General features: G+C 41.8%; 1 protein-coding gene across 1 annotated transcript; it reads left to right on the top strand.

Moving 5' to 3' along the window:
• Positions 1-13,244: 13,244 nt before the first annotated feature.
• On the top strand, positions 13,245-13,802 carry LOC110303728 (cytochrome c, somatic-like). Its single transcript, XM_021174929.2, has 2 exons — positions 13,245-13,325; positions 13,523-13,802. The coding sequence occupies exons 1-2, from the start codon at positions 13,245-13,247 to the stop codon at positions 13,757-13,759; spliced, it is 318 nt and encodes a 105-aa protein (XP_021030588.1). The 3' UTR covers positions 13,760-13,802.
• Positions 13,803-15,700: the final 1,898 nt, after the last annotated feature.

The raw sequence follows: 15,700 nt of genomic DNA, 5'->3' as shown, positions 1-15,700 counted from the left end.
GGGAGGCAGAGGCAGGCGGATTTCTGAGTTTGAGGCCAGCCTGGTCTACAGAGTGAGTGCCAGGACAGCCAGGGCTACACAGAGAAACCCTGTCTCGAAAAACCAAAATAAAATAAAATAAAATAAAATAAAATAAAATAAAAGCACCAGATTACATCATCAGGACCCACTCTTTTCCCCTGGTTTCTCTTAGGTCATGGACAAGGGGGTCTGTGGTTTCCTCCTGCATGTGATAAAGACATACACCTAATAGGGAAAGAGATAGCTAGTAAGAGTCTACAGTGGCACTTGGGAGAAGCAGCTGTTACCTGATTTGCATGCAGAGCTTGGGGGATGTTCCTTGAGGATGAGGCATACAAGATAAGTTGCAAGCACAGGCTCAAACAGGAAAATTACTCTGATAGTTTGAAAACTGTAGTCCAGGTACTTGAACTCAACTCACTTCCCATCCATAGTTCTATCCTTGGTTCCCACTTGGCTCCTACCCAGCTTCCCGCATCAACAACCATATCCTCCCACATTTCAGGTCCTCTTGATGTCTGCCTCCCCCTACTTTCTGACTCATAAACTTCTTTTGCTAGGTTAGATCCCTAGCTGCAGCCATGCATTCTTCTCATAATAAATGGGGACAAACAAATATTCTCTTCTGTTCTCTGAGCTGCTGAAGCTTGGATGTGTGAACTGGTGGTGCCCAGCAATAAGATGATAGTGGTAACAACTGCATTAGTTCCTCTGTGTACCTGCCTATATATTGGCAAGGCAGCCAGTAACAACCATACTGAAATACTCATATTTTTCATACTGAGAAATAATACAGAATATAGATAAAGCTTCTAGCCTTGGCAGACATGAAATTGGCCATCATGGATGCTGTAATTAATAGGACAGATGATGATATAATAGGTGTCACCACTGCTCTCTTTCCTCAGACTGTGCCCAGGATCCATCAGATCCATTTGCTGCTGAGACCTTGAACCTCTTCAACCAGGGTTGATTTAAAAGAACAAACTATATAGTATAATCTTCAAGTACCATGGAAGTAATTAAAACTGTGTGCTGTTGGGCTTGATTCCATGTATCAAAGGCAGGAATGTTGTATAAGGCAGCAATTTTACTAGGTCACAACAGAAGTTAACATCTGGGCCTGAACTCCAGGACTATGAGCTCATCTGTCTGTCTGTCTATCTATTTATCTATTATTATTATTATTATTATTACTATGCTCTATCATCTATCAACTGTCATTCTCTCATCAATTCATTCATTTTCTTGAACATTTAAAAGCAACATTTATTCCACACCATCCTCTAAGAAAACACTTGGATTTATAGGGCCAGACAAATCAGGCTTGGCTTCTAGTCTCAACAAAACTGCCAGCTAAGCAGAGAGTCAGAAAACATACCAATAAGTACTCAAATTACCATGTGATCAATATATTAAGGCCAAAGGAGGTGATTAAGCAAGAGGGGTGGGGGAATCTTAATTTGAAGGATCAAGAAAAGCTCGTTGCCACTAAAGTTATTAATTCAGCAGATCTTTATCTATGCTACAGAATGCTCGCTTAATATATTTGGTATGTTCTTTACAACAAATGTGTTCCAAATACCAAGCAGTGCCCCGGAGCTGTGTACGAGCACTAGCTACCCATCATTTGCGGTTGGCTGAGTGCAACATTACTCAGGCTGTCTTACCTGAAGGTCTTTCAGAGGCTGACAAAACTCAGACACAGGTTTCGTAAGAATTAAACCCACAAAAGCGTGCATTCCAGATTTGACCACATTCTGCTCTTTTCATCAATATCTCTTGCGCTCAAATTCCATCATGTCTGTAGGTTAGGGCAAGCACCCATTGCAGGAGGCCTGCTAACTTTCTCCACAAACTCGCCCCATGACTATAAAATAAAAAACATCAGGAATAGAGGAGGGAAATGCCACAAGAATCACTTTCATTATAACTTAATTAGACCGTGTGTGAATTATCTGAGCTCTCAGGGCTTGCCCCCTCCCTCGATCAGCTCTTGTTCATTTCTTTGCTTGTTAAGACTCGATCAGAGGTTAGAAAAGAGCAGACAGAAGGATGCAGCGGCCCCACTGCTTTTATTAACATGTCTTGCCGTAGGTTTTGGTGGCATAGCATATTGAAAGTAAAATGAGATTATAATGAAGTTTACAGATGTCACTTATTTTATTTTCGCCAAGTTCTGAGTTGCAAAGCTCAGTGGGCTAGTGCTGGTGCAAGTTCTCATTGAACAGATTCTGCTGTGAGGGTGTTAAATTGGTAATATCTGTTTCCACTTTAAGGAGAATTGTTGAGCAGACAGGAGATTTATGAAAATACATGATTCTTTCCAGGATTGAATGACAGGAGTAGGGATGCAGATCTGTGGTAGGACACTTGCCATCTGGTATGAAGGTCTGGGTTTGGTCCCTAGAACTGAACACAAAAGAGAAAGAGGCAGAACCAGGAAGCAGGGCACAGTGTAGGGTCCACCCAAACAACTGGCTTTTAGGGACAGCCATCTTGGAACAGTCTTCACTGAGAATCAGTGAAAGTGATCGCTTTGTACCATCTCTCCACACTTTGGTCGTATGAAGACAATCAGGGTCCGTTATGTTAGTTCTTTGGAGACTCCTGAGGAAAGCTGAAGCCATTTCAGTGTTGGGTGTTATTCTGTTGATTATTTTATGCTTGTTTTCTTCAAAAGGTGGTATTTTTCTATAATACTCACTGAGCCCAGACTTGCTTTTCCAGCCCCAAGTCTGACTTGGCCTTAATTCTGAATGTGAAGCTCAGGGAAGTTGTTAACTCTATATGGTAGAATGATGTTTGTAATCCACCTGACATATAACTGCCCTGATGGTGAAGACAGCTATAGACCAGGTCTCCATGGGAACTGAGCTAGCAATGAGACTTGCTCCATCACACTGCTCTTTAAAGCACTGGAGTGCTTGCCCCATCTATGGGATCTAGTTTTCAAAGGATGGCAGGAATGGACATTGTTGATTTTAATATTGAGTGGGGAAGATCAAATGCCCTCTGATTCCTCCCTATGGCAGTCTGAACCTTAAAGTGACTTCCCAAAGAATTAGCAACACTCAGGTTTTAACTTGGGTCGCAGTCCAATCTTCATCAACTTGATCTTCTGTCTCCCTCAGAAATGTTCTAGGCTGGATTCCCCCACTCACCACCAGCAAGGAGGAGGGACTGAAGCACAAAGTTTTATTCATAGGCAAAACCATCTATATTCTTTGACCTTCAGTATTTTTACCTGGAAAACAATAATATATATTGTTTATACAGCTTACAGTTATCCTTAGATTTGCTTGTTTGGTTTTTCAGTGACAGGAATCAAACCCGAGGTCTTCTACATGCTAGCCTTACCTTACCACTGAGCTATCCCACCAGCCCACTAGGATCTTGGTATCAAGACACAGTGACTATGCTGCTGATGTTTAGCAGCTCGCATTATGCTTACCAAAGTTAACAAAGAAATCTTATTTGGTTTTCATGATGTGTTTATCTCTAACCTGTCCAAAATGTTGTCAGGCTCCTCGTTAAGTATGCTACATATCACCATGGCAAAGTAATTGAAAATCGTCTAGAAAACAAGATTATTTTACTATTTCTTTTATCCTCCTGAACTCTTTGCTCTTGGCTGGGATTCTGATTTTGTTGATGTGGTTTTCCCCAAAGGTTTTCTTTTCTTGTTTTTATTAACTGTCTCTATAACATTTATCATGCAATATATCATAGTGTGAACAGACTTATGGGGCACACCTGTGTCCTTTATTCACTACGAATTTACTGATAGCTCTTATATAATAGTTAAAGTTTCAACTTAGTATTGTTATTTAACAATGGATTAGAAGTTTATTTCCAGTTTCAGATTTACTAAACCCAGAAGTCTTTGGCTAAGGTCCTAGTTGATACTCTAGCAAAATTTGGCTTGCATGTATTATCCAGATTATTGGCTTCTGTATATTAACTGATTATCAGGAACTAATGTTCATTTTATAAAACGATATTTGGATATTGAGTTACTAGATAATATTTCCCTTTTCCTGATCACTAATGAGTTGTTATTAAATACTCTGTGAAGGTTTAAGAATGTTTATAAACAGTGTTAGGTTTACTTTATTACCAGCTTCTCTCTCTCTCTCTCTCTCTCTCTCTCTCTCTCTCTCTCTCTCTCTCTCTGTGTGTGTGTGTGTGTGTGTATGGTTATGTGTGTGTGTGCACAGGTGGTATGGAGGCTGGAGGTTGATATTGTGTGCCTTCCTTGATTGGTCTTCACCTTATATACTGAAGCGGGGTCTCTCACTGAGACCCAGAGCTTGAAGCTTTTGCCAGCTTCAGATGTTCCCCTCCCTCCATCCCCACATGCTGTGACAAGAGGCCACAATGCCACCTGACATTAATATAAATTCTATGGCTCTAGACTCCATTCCTCATGCTCACATGGCAGATACTTACCCCTGCTGTACGCACAGAGCCTCACCCCAACAGTATTTCCTATTAAAATAATTTTATACACGCGACAACTATGCTCTTTACTTATGTTCGTTTATGTCTTTACCACCTGCTAAGCTGGTGTTAGAGGACAGGATCTGCTTGTGTTCTGCCTCTGTGTGATAGGGGCCTTGGAGACCCATTGTATAAGCAGAGTGAGACATCTCTCAGCTTGCTTAGAGACTTTACTCAAGGCTTCATTTTTTGGAGTCTCAAGCTCTACATGAAAAACATTTGAGAACTTTGTGCTAGGTGTTTATGATGCTGCTTGTCATAACGGGAGATTAAGGGTCAAGATGTGGAGGTTCTGTGTCATCATGGCCAGCTGGAACATCATCTGACTCATGGTAGCCCCAGTGTCCTAGGTTACAATTGCTGAGTCATACAAGGACTGTTCTAGAAGGATGTTCAACGTACAGATGCTGCTTTACAAGTCAGCATTTTTTTCCACTGCATGACTGGTGATTTTTAGGTTGAATTACTAGGATTCTTTAACCAAACAATTAAATTCTCTCTAAGAGTACAGCTATCAGGTTAATTAACGTATTCATTAATCAAGGGCTTCTCTAGATGTCTGTTGGGATACTGTCTTTGAGCCCTGCTAGGATTTGTCTTCAGATCACAGTTAATCCCTTTCACTATGTCAACTCTGGAGTAAAAAGAGATTATTTATTAAGAGAGCCCTGTTGTGTGTGGATCCTTCATTTCTCCTTAGAATAGGGAACAAAATACCTATGAAAGCAGTTACAGAGACAAAGTTTAGAGTTAAGACGAAAGGATGGACTATCCAGAGACTACCCCACCCGGGGATCCATCCCATAATCAGTCACCAAACCCAGACACTATTGCATATGCCAGCAAGATTTTGCTGAAAGGACCCTGGTATAGCTGTCTCTTGTGAGGCTATGCCAGTGCCTGGCAAATACAGAAGTGGATGCTCACAATCATCTATAAGATGGAACACAGGGCAGCCGAAGGAGAAGGTAGAGAAAGCACCCAAGGAGCTGAAGGGGTCTGCAACCCTATAGGTGGAACAACAATATGAACTAACCAGTACCCCCAGAGCTCGTGTCTCTAGCTGCATATGTAGCAGAAGATGGCCTAGCTGGCCATCACTGGGAAGAGAGGCCCCTTGGTATAGCAAACTTTATATGCCCCAGTACAGGGGAACGCCAGGGCCAAGAAGTGGGAGTGGGTGGGTAGGGGAGCAGGGCAGTGGGAGGGTATAGGGATACCCTTTTGGGATAGCATTTGAAATGTAAATAAAGAAAATATCTAATTAAGAGAGAGAGAGAGAGAGAGAGAGAGAGAGAGAGAGAGAGAGAGAGAGAGAGAGAGAGAGAGCCCTGTTGTGAGTTTGCTGTGAGCAAAAATCTGTTTGTAATTATTTCAGGCAATCCTTCCCATTCAAATGTATGACATACTCTGTCATGAATTGATAATGTTTGGTAAGATCTTAATAGCTTCCCAGCCATACCACCTCACTATGTCAGAATGTGTATTTATAAAACTAAACATTGTAGCTGTAAGGCAAAGAGTCAGCCTGTGATAAAATGTGTTGTTTACTGTAGTAAAGCAAGGGCATTATAGCAACAGTTTCATTGATACACAAGTCACAACTTCTTTGTGAGTCAGATTGCTTTCCATGATGAAGTTTTCAGGAGCAGCAGGTGTGGTGGTGCATGCTTGTAATCCTAGCATTTGGGAGGCAGAGGCAGGAGGATTAGCAGCAGTTGAAGGCCATCCTGGTCCACACGGGGAATTCCAGAGCTGTGTGGTGATGGTGGTGGTGGTGGTGGGGTGCTCTGTCTTAGAACATATCAAGGAGCAGCCTGCCTTTTTTCTAGCTCAAACTCCAAACCTACAGGAGCTGTGGGTCACCTCGACAGTCCTTCTGTGACTCTCCCTGGGAATTCCCCAAGGGGACACTACCTACCTTTTAGGGTGACTTTCTCCTCTGGATATGACTAAGTTGCCCTGTTCTTTGGTCACTCGGATGCTACTGAGGTGGGGCCTCTTTCCTGTGGGCCACTGGTCCTGCTGCCTCCTAAGCACCATATCATACCTGGATTATACCATATGTCTTTTCCTTCCCCCAGATGCAGTCTTACCCTACCACTGATGTGGTAGCATCCTGCAAGTAACCAGAATTTCTTTTCTAAAGTAAGAGAGAATAGTTTTCTCCACAACACTCTGTGTGTGTGTGTGTGTGTGTGTGTGTGTGTGTGAGAGAGAGAGAGAGAGAGAGAGAGAGAGAGAGAGAGAGAGAGAGAGAGAATATGTGAGGAATAGAGTGGAGGAGATATAGTATAGCAACAAACCGCAGAGACTTTGGAAAAGCTGTGGTTGACATGTCCATCTATCCAGTGTTAAATACTTTAAAAGGATGAGGAGACGGACTTTGATGGACAGGTATGTGGTACTGCATTTGAAAGACTTAACCACAACCCACTCATTTTCTCCTACCTCTGGAGCCCATTCTCAGGTTCCTTGAAGAGTTATCAATGCCCTCTTCTGCACATTGACTGGATCACCTGTTCCTTCTCAGGCTACTGGACCTACTGTGTTTCTCAAAACTATTTTCACTTATATACCAAAGATGTGTCCCAGCTCTCTCACCCAAGGGGAAAGGACCAGAAGAGAAAAGATGTTTGTGTGGTAGTTCAAGGAGAGGGATTCCGAACGAGTTGGCTCCCAGAATGAGTTCTCCCAAATAAGGAGAATGCCTAAGAGTGATCTATGAGTTTCAAGGGAGTTCAAGGGAGTGAAGAGTGCTGTCAATCAAGAACACAGTAAAGGAGATGAGGTCAGCAGAGGTGGTCTAGTCACAGGACAGAACCACAGATAGCCAAGTGGAAGGGACATGGGCAAATTCCAAGGAGAGTTTTGTCAAAGCACTCTGTGTCTCTTTGATTGGACAAGGCCGGGACATTGGTGGTTTTGATAATGTCGTGGGAAAGGATGTCCAGTTACTATGGGTTGAGAAGTAAATAAGGGAATTATAGGATTTTTAAAGGCAGCCTGATTCTGAAGGGAAGGTGCTGAAAGTAACAATACAAAGTTTGTATTTTCCGATGAAGAGGGTCAGATATCTTGTAAGTTCCAGATAGTTTTGCTTAGCGTGGGAGTTAAAAGCATGCCGTCCAATGGGTTTCTGAAATTATATAAACTGTTAACTGATTATCTTGGCTTTGATTCCTAAAGAAGATACACGTTTAATCTAATGTAAATACATAGTTCATCAGAGGTGGAGGGGAAAATTCATTTTTTATCACCTTTTCTAGATTGAACCTGTTATTTTAATGCGAGAAATACACAAGGAAGGAGGAAGTACAAATCTAAACACATGGCTCTTTGAGGCCTTAATGCTCAACTCAGAGATTTTTCTCCTGAGGTGGGCCTAGCAGTAAGAAGCGTCTATTGTGGGCTTACACTCAGTGGTCACTGGAGTATTGAAGTAATGACTTTCAGGCAAAGCTGAGGACTCCATTGTCCACACCAAACTGGGCTTCAGTGTTTCTTTCATGTCCCTCAAGACACCCTCACCTTCCCTAGGGCGGGTGCTTCTTTCCTTCTCTTGCAAGTCTCGTTTCCTCTCTCCTAAAGCATATGCTTAGATATTTATCAAGACCTTTTTTCTTAATAAACTCAAAGTGTAGACCATTAAATAAAAGCTTCCCTGAGCCAGCCAGGCCCCAGCACTGCTCCTTCTCTGAGTGACATTCAGACCAGGAGTTCTGTGTCCTGTTCAGGGCTTCCACGCTATGCTCTCTACTACCTAGTTTTTCTGGAACCTACTGTTAGCAAGTTAGGAAACCCGTAATCGGCAGAGAGCAAAGGTCAAGTGAGCAGGCATGTAGATATTCTTTGAAGTTGTGTCTTTTGTTCTGGGTTGTGGTGAGGACCCTGTGGGTGGGAGAGATGCTGAAGATGCTCCCTTTTGAGTGTGAATATGCTCTTGCAGGATGCATGGCCTCTAATGGCTCCCTTAGCATTCACCTTCATCCTTCTTTTGCCACCTATTTCTGCTTTCACCTCTGCTCAGTTCTAGAGAGTTCACTGAGAGGCAGCATGTTTGGATTTGAACACTAGCCAGGCATCCAAGTTTTGGGATGCTGTACCTGCTCTGCTGGTGTAGTGTTTGACCATAACAGCTGTCTAAAGTGTGAGATGCCAGACTTTTGTATAATAATCATCATCATCATCATAATTATCATAACAACAACTACTACTATTATTTTATATTTTGAGTTTCAGACAAGTTCTCTGTTATACTATAAAAAGACAGGTCAAAAAAAACAGACCTGAGAAATACTGAGTACCCCGTTTCAGTTCTCCTTGTCATGGCGGCTCCTCTCTGGATCAAATTGCTCTTTGCCCTCAGCTTGCCTTTCTTTCTTTTTAATTTCAAGAAGAGGTAAAGAAACATTATCTATTCTCAGAGTGTGCCATTTTCTTCCCACCTTCCCTCTTCTCATTTAGAATCTCGTGTTTTGACATAATTTATCATGGGTTGTCACCCTTGATGATTAAAAAAGGCACTAATGAGATGAAGCTTGTCAGGGCTTGATCGCAGGTCTCTATGTTCTGTCGGGTAGTGATAGGACATCTTTGCGAGACGTGGAGGAATTAAGACGTGTGAAAACAAAGCACAGCTTCTTGTGGATGAGAGCAGAGGTGAGGCGAGCCCACCCAGAAGGAGAATTCTGTAGGGAAATCAGACAGCACCGAAGGAATTCTACCCTGGACTGTGTGTTTGAATGGTGCCCTGGACAGACAGGTTGTATGTTCCAGGTTAGAATGAGAGGTTAGCAGGTTAGAATGTTCCAGGTAAGAATGAAACATTAGCAGTACTGGTGTGTCATCAACAATCGAGCGTGAGTTTTTCTTGTGAGTGAGACTAAGACTGTTTTGAATGACACACCATGAGAGTGTGCTGACGCCTTTTATAGACTTCCATGGGTTTCATGTGGGATGCACAATCTGACTCCAGGCAGATGAGGCTGTTTATCTACTCTTCCAAAGGAGCTTTTTCCTTGGGATCTGTCTCTTATTCTAGACCAGTGTGTATAGCAGGCATGCTGGCAGCATGTTCACTAGAAAATGAGAATCCAAGACTAAATAAATCACAGCACCCTTCCCAAGCCTGCCGTATAAACTTGCAGGTTATAAATTTCCATTATTGTGTGTATTCTAAACACCATAAATCATATTTTTTTGGTTGGTGACTGGTAAGTATTTCATTCTGATTATAGATCATCATGTTTCTTTATGGTCAGCACAATGTTTTAATTTTATTTATTTGTTTACTGGCTTTGGGACAAGATCTTATACAGCTTAGACCAGAACTCACTGTGTAGACCAAGCTGCCCTTGACCTCATACAGAGCTGCCATCTTCTATCTCTTAATTGTTAGGACTAAAAGCACACAACACCTGGCTGAACAACTCTAACTCATGTTAAACGTACTCATTTTAGTGCAAGATTAGTAGTTCACCAACTTGTGACTAATGTTCTTCATCATATAGGCATCTATTTAGTGTTGCTGTAGAGCAAAGAACTTTTAGTAAGTCTTGAGGGTTTCCTCTTCAAACTTCCACAAATAGCCATATGCTCATATTATTTGAAGACAACCATATTCTAGATTATAATCCTCAGCTGTTACCAAAGGCATGAAATTCGAAGACAATTAGCAAGTAGTGGCATTATTTCTCTCTAAGATTACTAGTTTTCTTGTCTCAAGTAGGGTAAAAGGGTTAATCATGGCTTGCTGCTGGCCAATGAATACACTTAACGAAGCCTACTTCAGTGTGAATGTGATTATGTGTTCCAGGGCTATCCTGAGGAAGCAGCTGCCAGAAGAAATGTGTGCTTGCGAACATTCATATTTTATGAAACCTGTGTTGGTCCATTGCCTCATTCACTTGAATTAGCACTCAATTATCCTCAAGGAAGGGCTGTAGAGCGAGCAGAATGGAGCGGGTGCGCCATCTCCACAGGCCCAGAGCAGCTGTCCACGTCACCCATCATTACAGCAGCCCACTTCCCTCCCTTCACTTTTGCTTTCTTATTTTGTCAAAGACAGTATATTCTGCATTTTACAAATGTCTCAGTACAGACAGATTGAGAACTGTGTAACAGCTTGAAAACTGGTAAAATCTCTCACCTTAAATATCATCCACTCCCATCTGAGATTGGGCAGGCTAATGATTGCAGAATCTTTTTAAAAATCCTCTTTTCCCCATGAGATTACATCATTTTGGATGAAATAGTTTCAATTCTCTGAGTAGAATATCTAGACTGGAAAAGTTCATGGTTGTAGATAGAGCTGTTAATTCTTTTCTTTAAAATTCCCTTGGGGGGTAGGCTGAGGAGAGGGCTCAGTAGGTAAAGTGGTCACCACATAAGCTCAAGGACCTGAGTTTGGGTACCCAGCACCTATGAGAAAGCCTGTGATAGCAGTGACCATCTGTATTTCCAGTACTGTAGGAGAGTGGAGGTAGGTGGATTCCTGGAGGATGTTGGCTAGCAGTCTAGATGAAACATGAAGATTCAAGTTTAGAGAGAGACCTTGTCTCAAAATTAAGATATGGTGGCTAAAGGAGGACCCATTGGGTTAAGAACACTTGCTACTCTTGCAGAGGACCCAGGTTCAATTCCCATCACCTACACGGTAGATCACAACCATCTGTTAACTATAGTTCCAGGAGAACTGATACCCATTTCTGGCATCCTCAGGCAACAGGTACATATGTAATACATCTGCATTCATGCAGATACTCACACATAAACATAGGATATAAATAAATAAATCTTATGAAAAAAATAAAATATAGAGCGAAAGAGGAAAATCACTGGCTCTTTACATTCACAAGCACAAGTGAATACACAAACAAACACATATTCACACATGGGCACACATGGGTGTGTAAGCACACACACAGACACCAAAAAGTCACAATAACTTTTTAAAAATTATCTCTACTATATTCTATCACACTGTGGAAAAGTCTGAAGCTCTGCTTTGGAAGCAAATACAGTTACAAAAATCTCCTTATTCAAGAGTGGGGATCAGATAGCTCAAAATGGAAACAGAAGAGAGAACTATTTAGGGCTAAAATACAATATGTTAGTTAGGAAGTGGGGGCACAGTGGAAGAAGAGAACTGGTGAAGCAGGGAGGTGTTTGAAGCAGAGTAACTTTAAAAATGAGGATGGGAGGAATAAGAACAAACATACTCCACAGTGCACCTTGAATTTCAAAGCTCAGCGAAGGTAGAGACAAGGCCAAGGAGATGAGCGCTCCTTTAAGAAGGAAACCAACCGTAGCTTTGTCTCTCTGTGGAATGACATCATAAGGAAACACTGAGGTTAGCTCTGGCTTATTGCAGCAGAGATGAAGTTGGCTTCTGAGGGTTGATTAAGTCTGGGGTTGGTAATTCATTTAGTATTTCAGGGCCTCAGATGCACTGTTTGGGGGGAGTGTGACATTTTTAGCATGATAATTTTTGTGAACTTGGAGGTGTCCATAGATGTTAATCTTGGTATTTATAGACAAATGGATCTTTTTTCATTGGATTTCTCATTTTGATCTGGTGTAGTTTAGAGGCATCCATTCTCCCTAGAGGACCCTTAGTGTAAGCTGTAGGGTTAGTGTTTAAATTTGCCCTTGTTAGAGCCCTGGCAGTAACACATTGAATTGAAACTGGGGGGTGCGGGGAGGGCTTAAACAGGTGGCATGCTGTGTCCCACTGACCGCATCTCCCAGTGCCAGGGCCTGGCCTCTTCACACTGGTTGTCTAGGAACCCAGTCAAAGAATGTCATTCACTCAATATCACATGACTAGTTACAGATGAATTCGGGTCTCGAACCTGAGTGCCCTGAGTGACACCTTTCCACTAAGTGTCACTGTGAATTCTGCTACATTGATATGTAGAACACTCATGAGTGAAGCACTTGTTGGTTACACGTCTCCCTCACTTGGAGGTGGAAGGTTGGTGAAGGAACTGACATCTTGGCAGGGTGCATGTGCACATTTCTAAGTTTGGCAGCTACTAGTGTCTAGGAATTGTTGTGGAATGCATTCACCTATGAGGATACAGAAGTAGTTTTAAGGGTGTGTGTGTGGGGGGCACAGCTTCGTATGCACTTGTGCATGTATATGTAGAGGCCAGAGGTCAGCAGTGGGCATTCTCTTCTATTTCTGCTCACTTTCCTTTTGAGACAGTTTCTCACCAAACCTGAGTTCCAGTCCTCATGCTTGCAAGCATGTGCTTTGCTTACTTAGTCAGCGCCCCAGCTTAGAGTTTTGTTTCCAAATCGGCCATAGTAGTTGGTTTAAAATACTTTATTTTAAACCTTAATTTTTAATCTAAAATGCAGACAGTATTCTTAGAAAATATTGTTTTATTACTAATCCAAACACTAACAACTGGAGAAACTACCAAAGTGAGTTGTGACAAACTGATTTCTTTTTTATATAAATGTAGTAGCTACTGTCCCCCCCTCCCCCACCCCGCCCCCACTCCCCGCTTTGGGGTGGCTTGAATTGGAATGACTCCCATTGGCTCATATATTTGAATGCTTAGTTTTCAGGGAGTGGATCTACTTGAGATGGTTTAGGAGGTGTGGTCTTGTTGGAGTTGGTGTGGCTTTGTTGGAAGAAGTATATCTGTCGGGATGTCTGTCTTCAGGTTGAACGTTTGTGATGTTGACCAGCCAGGAGTAAATTAAAAATGGGTGATGTTGAAAAAGGCAAGAATGTTTTTGTTCAGAAGTGTGCCCAGTGCTACACTGTGGGAAAGGGAGGCAAGTATAAGAATTACTAAACCCAGCCAGGCAGTGGAGGCACGCACCTTTAATCCCAGCACTTGGGAGGCAGAGGCAGGCAGATTTCTGAGTTCGAGGCCAACCTGGTCTACAAAGTGAGTGCCAGGACAGCCAGGGCTACACAGAGAAACCCTGTCTCAAAACAAACAAACAAACAAAAAAACCAACCAAACAAACAAAAAAAAAGAATGTACCTAACCTCCATGGTCTGTCTGGTTGGAAGGCAGGTCAGGCTGCTGGATTCTCTTACACAGATGCCAACAAGAATGAAGGCATCACCTGTGGACAGGATGCCCTGATGGAGGATTTGGAGAATCTCAAAATTATATCCCTGGAACAAAAAATGATCTTTGCTGGAACTAAGAAGAAAGGGAAAATGGCAGGCCTAATAGCTTATCTTAAAATGGCTACTAATGAGTAATTCCAATGATATATTTATTTTAAAACAAATGTCTCCCAACTTTTAATATATACCACAATTTAATTCAGATACCAAATTCAGATCACGAATGGCTAACAGTGTTTTTATTGGACAGTACTGATTTAAGTAAAACTGACTTTTGGTAAAGTGGATACGATCTTTCTAAAGTAACAGTTCTGGTTGTATCCCTGCTAACACTGCTCTCCCTTTCTCAAGATAAGATTGGACTTAATTAGTAATGTCTTACTCTCCATAAAAATGGGGGTGTCACCTCAAACCGATTAAATGGCTTTACACTTAGATTTATACAACTGGGTATATGAAAATGTTTAAACACTGAGCAATTCTATCACTGTCGCAGAAACAAGACTCACTGTGTTTCAGTTTGTGTTCCCTGGCCCATTACAGGCAATGACTAAACATTAGGAAACAACTCAGTCTTCTTGATGATGCTGTTTTAATTAGAATTCCCTATGTCAAGGATGCTGCCCTTAGCCACTGAAAGACACTTACTGTGATTTATGTATGATATGAAACAAAGAATATTTAACACTTAAATTATTTTTATAAAAGCACAAGCCAGACCCAGTATCACCTTTCCTGTTGCCTGAGGAACCAGATGTAGAATTCTCAGTTACTTCTTTCTGCGTTCCACCATGATCCCCACTACGGTGATAATGAACTAAATCTCCTCTGAAACTATAAGCAAGCCCCAGTTAAATGCTTTCTTTTATAGAAATAGCTGTGGTCATAGTGTCTCTTCACAGCAGTAGAGCATTGACTGAGACATTCTTCTTTTAAATAATGCTTACACATCAGGACTTAGGGCTTGAGTCAGTGTTTAGATCAGTGAAAACTCATTTTTAGTGCTGCCTTTTATTTCTGCTAGTTAGAGTTCCAGCGATTCTGAAGAATATGACTAAAAAGGAGAGCAAATGTGTTCTGCTGTTGTTATGGGACCCAAAGGGAACTGTGTCCATTCCTCCACCCACTGTGCAAGCCCCAGCCAGGAGATAGTTTCCCTGCTAGCTTAAATGCTATGCATTCACAAAATCACTTTCAGGAGGCTGTTGATTTTAGTTGGCAGTTCTGGAGTGTTCTCAACACCAAGGTCTGTGCCAGCAGCATTAGATGGAGATCCAATTTCAACTCTGGATTTCAAGTGGGGAAGCTAGCTTTGAGTCATCTTTTCCTTGAAATGCTAAAGATCTTTTTCTCAGCTTGCTTGGAAGGATTCTTCTGATTCACTTAATGCATGGACTTAATGAAGCTCCAGCTTCATGGACTTGTCGAGGGTGGATTGGCAAATTCACCAAATGCATACACCCTTTATGAACACTGTAGAGACAGTGCCCCAAGGAGGTCTCCTGGAACACCTGCTGATGTTGGTGAAACTTCTGGGTATGCCTTGTTGGGCAACTGGAATATGGAGAGCAGCATAGCTCCCCTTCTTAATGAAATTTAAAACAAGAATAGGAAACTTAAAATACTTGCCAGTAGGAACTTCCAAAGCTCTGAGGAGTGGCCACCAACTTGTGTCCTCCTGAGTCAATGGAGACCAATGTGGTGGTATTTCTATGAGCTGTCTCTGTTTTCTGTGCCACGTTCAGTACTAGGTCAATGTTGTATTCACATTGCTGTTTTTTAGCAGCATTTTAGCCTTATAAAATGTACTGCCAGGAAAGATGGTGAAGAATCTGTTCATAATTCTTGTGGCCTTAAAATTATCATGCAACTTGCTTGGCAAATAAGTCTCTTAAGACTTCCACATAAGCAATGGAATGGACAGAAAATTAGGTAGATGGAAAGAATCTCTCCTTAAATATTTTTATTTTTTATTCTTTTATCTCTCTGTGTGTACACATGTTGTGTTTGTGTGTGTGAATGCTATTTATGTGTGGGTTCATGCCTAAGCATGTGTGTGTGTGTGTGTGTGTGTGT

Source organism: Mus caroli, chromosome 10 (assembly GCF_900094665.2).
Source record: "Mus caroli chromosome 10, CAROLI_EIJ_v1.1, whole genome shotgun sequence".
In the NCBI taxonomy this organism is placed as follows: Eukaryota; Metazoa; Chordata; class Mammalia; order Rodentia; family Muridae; genus Mus; species Mus caroli.
This window is presented reverse-complemented; position numbering and strand designations above follow the sequence as displayed.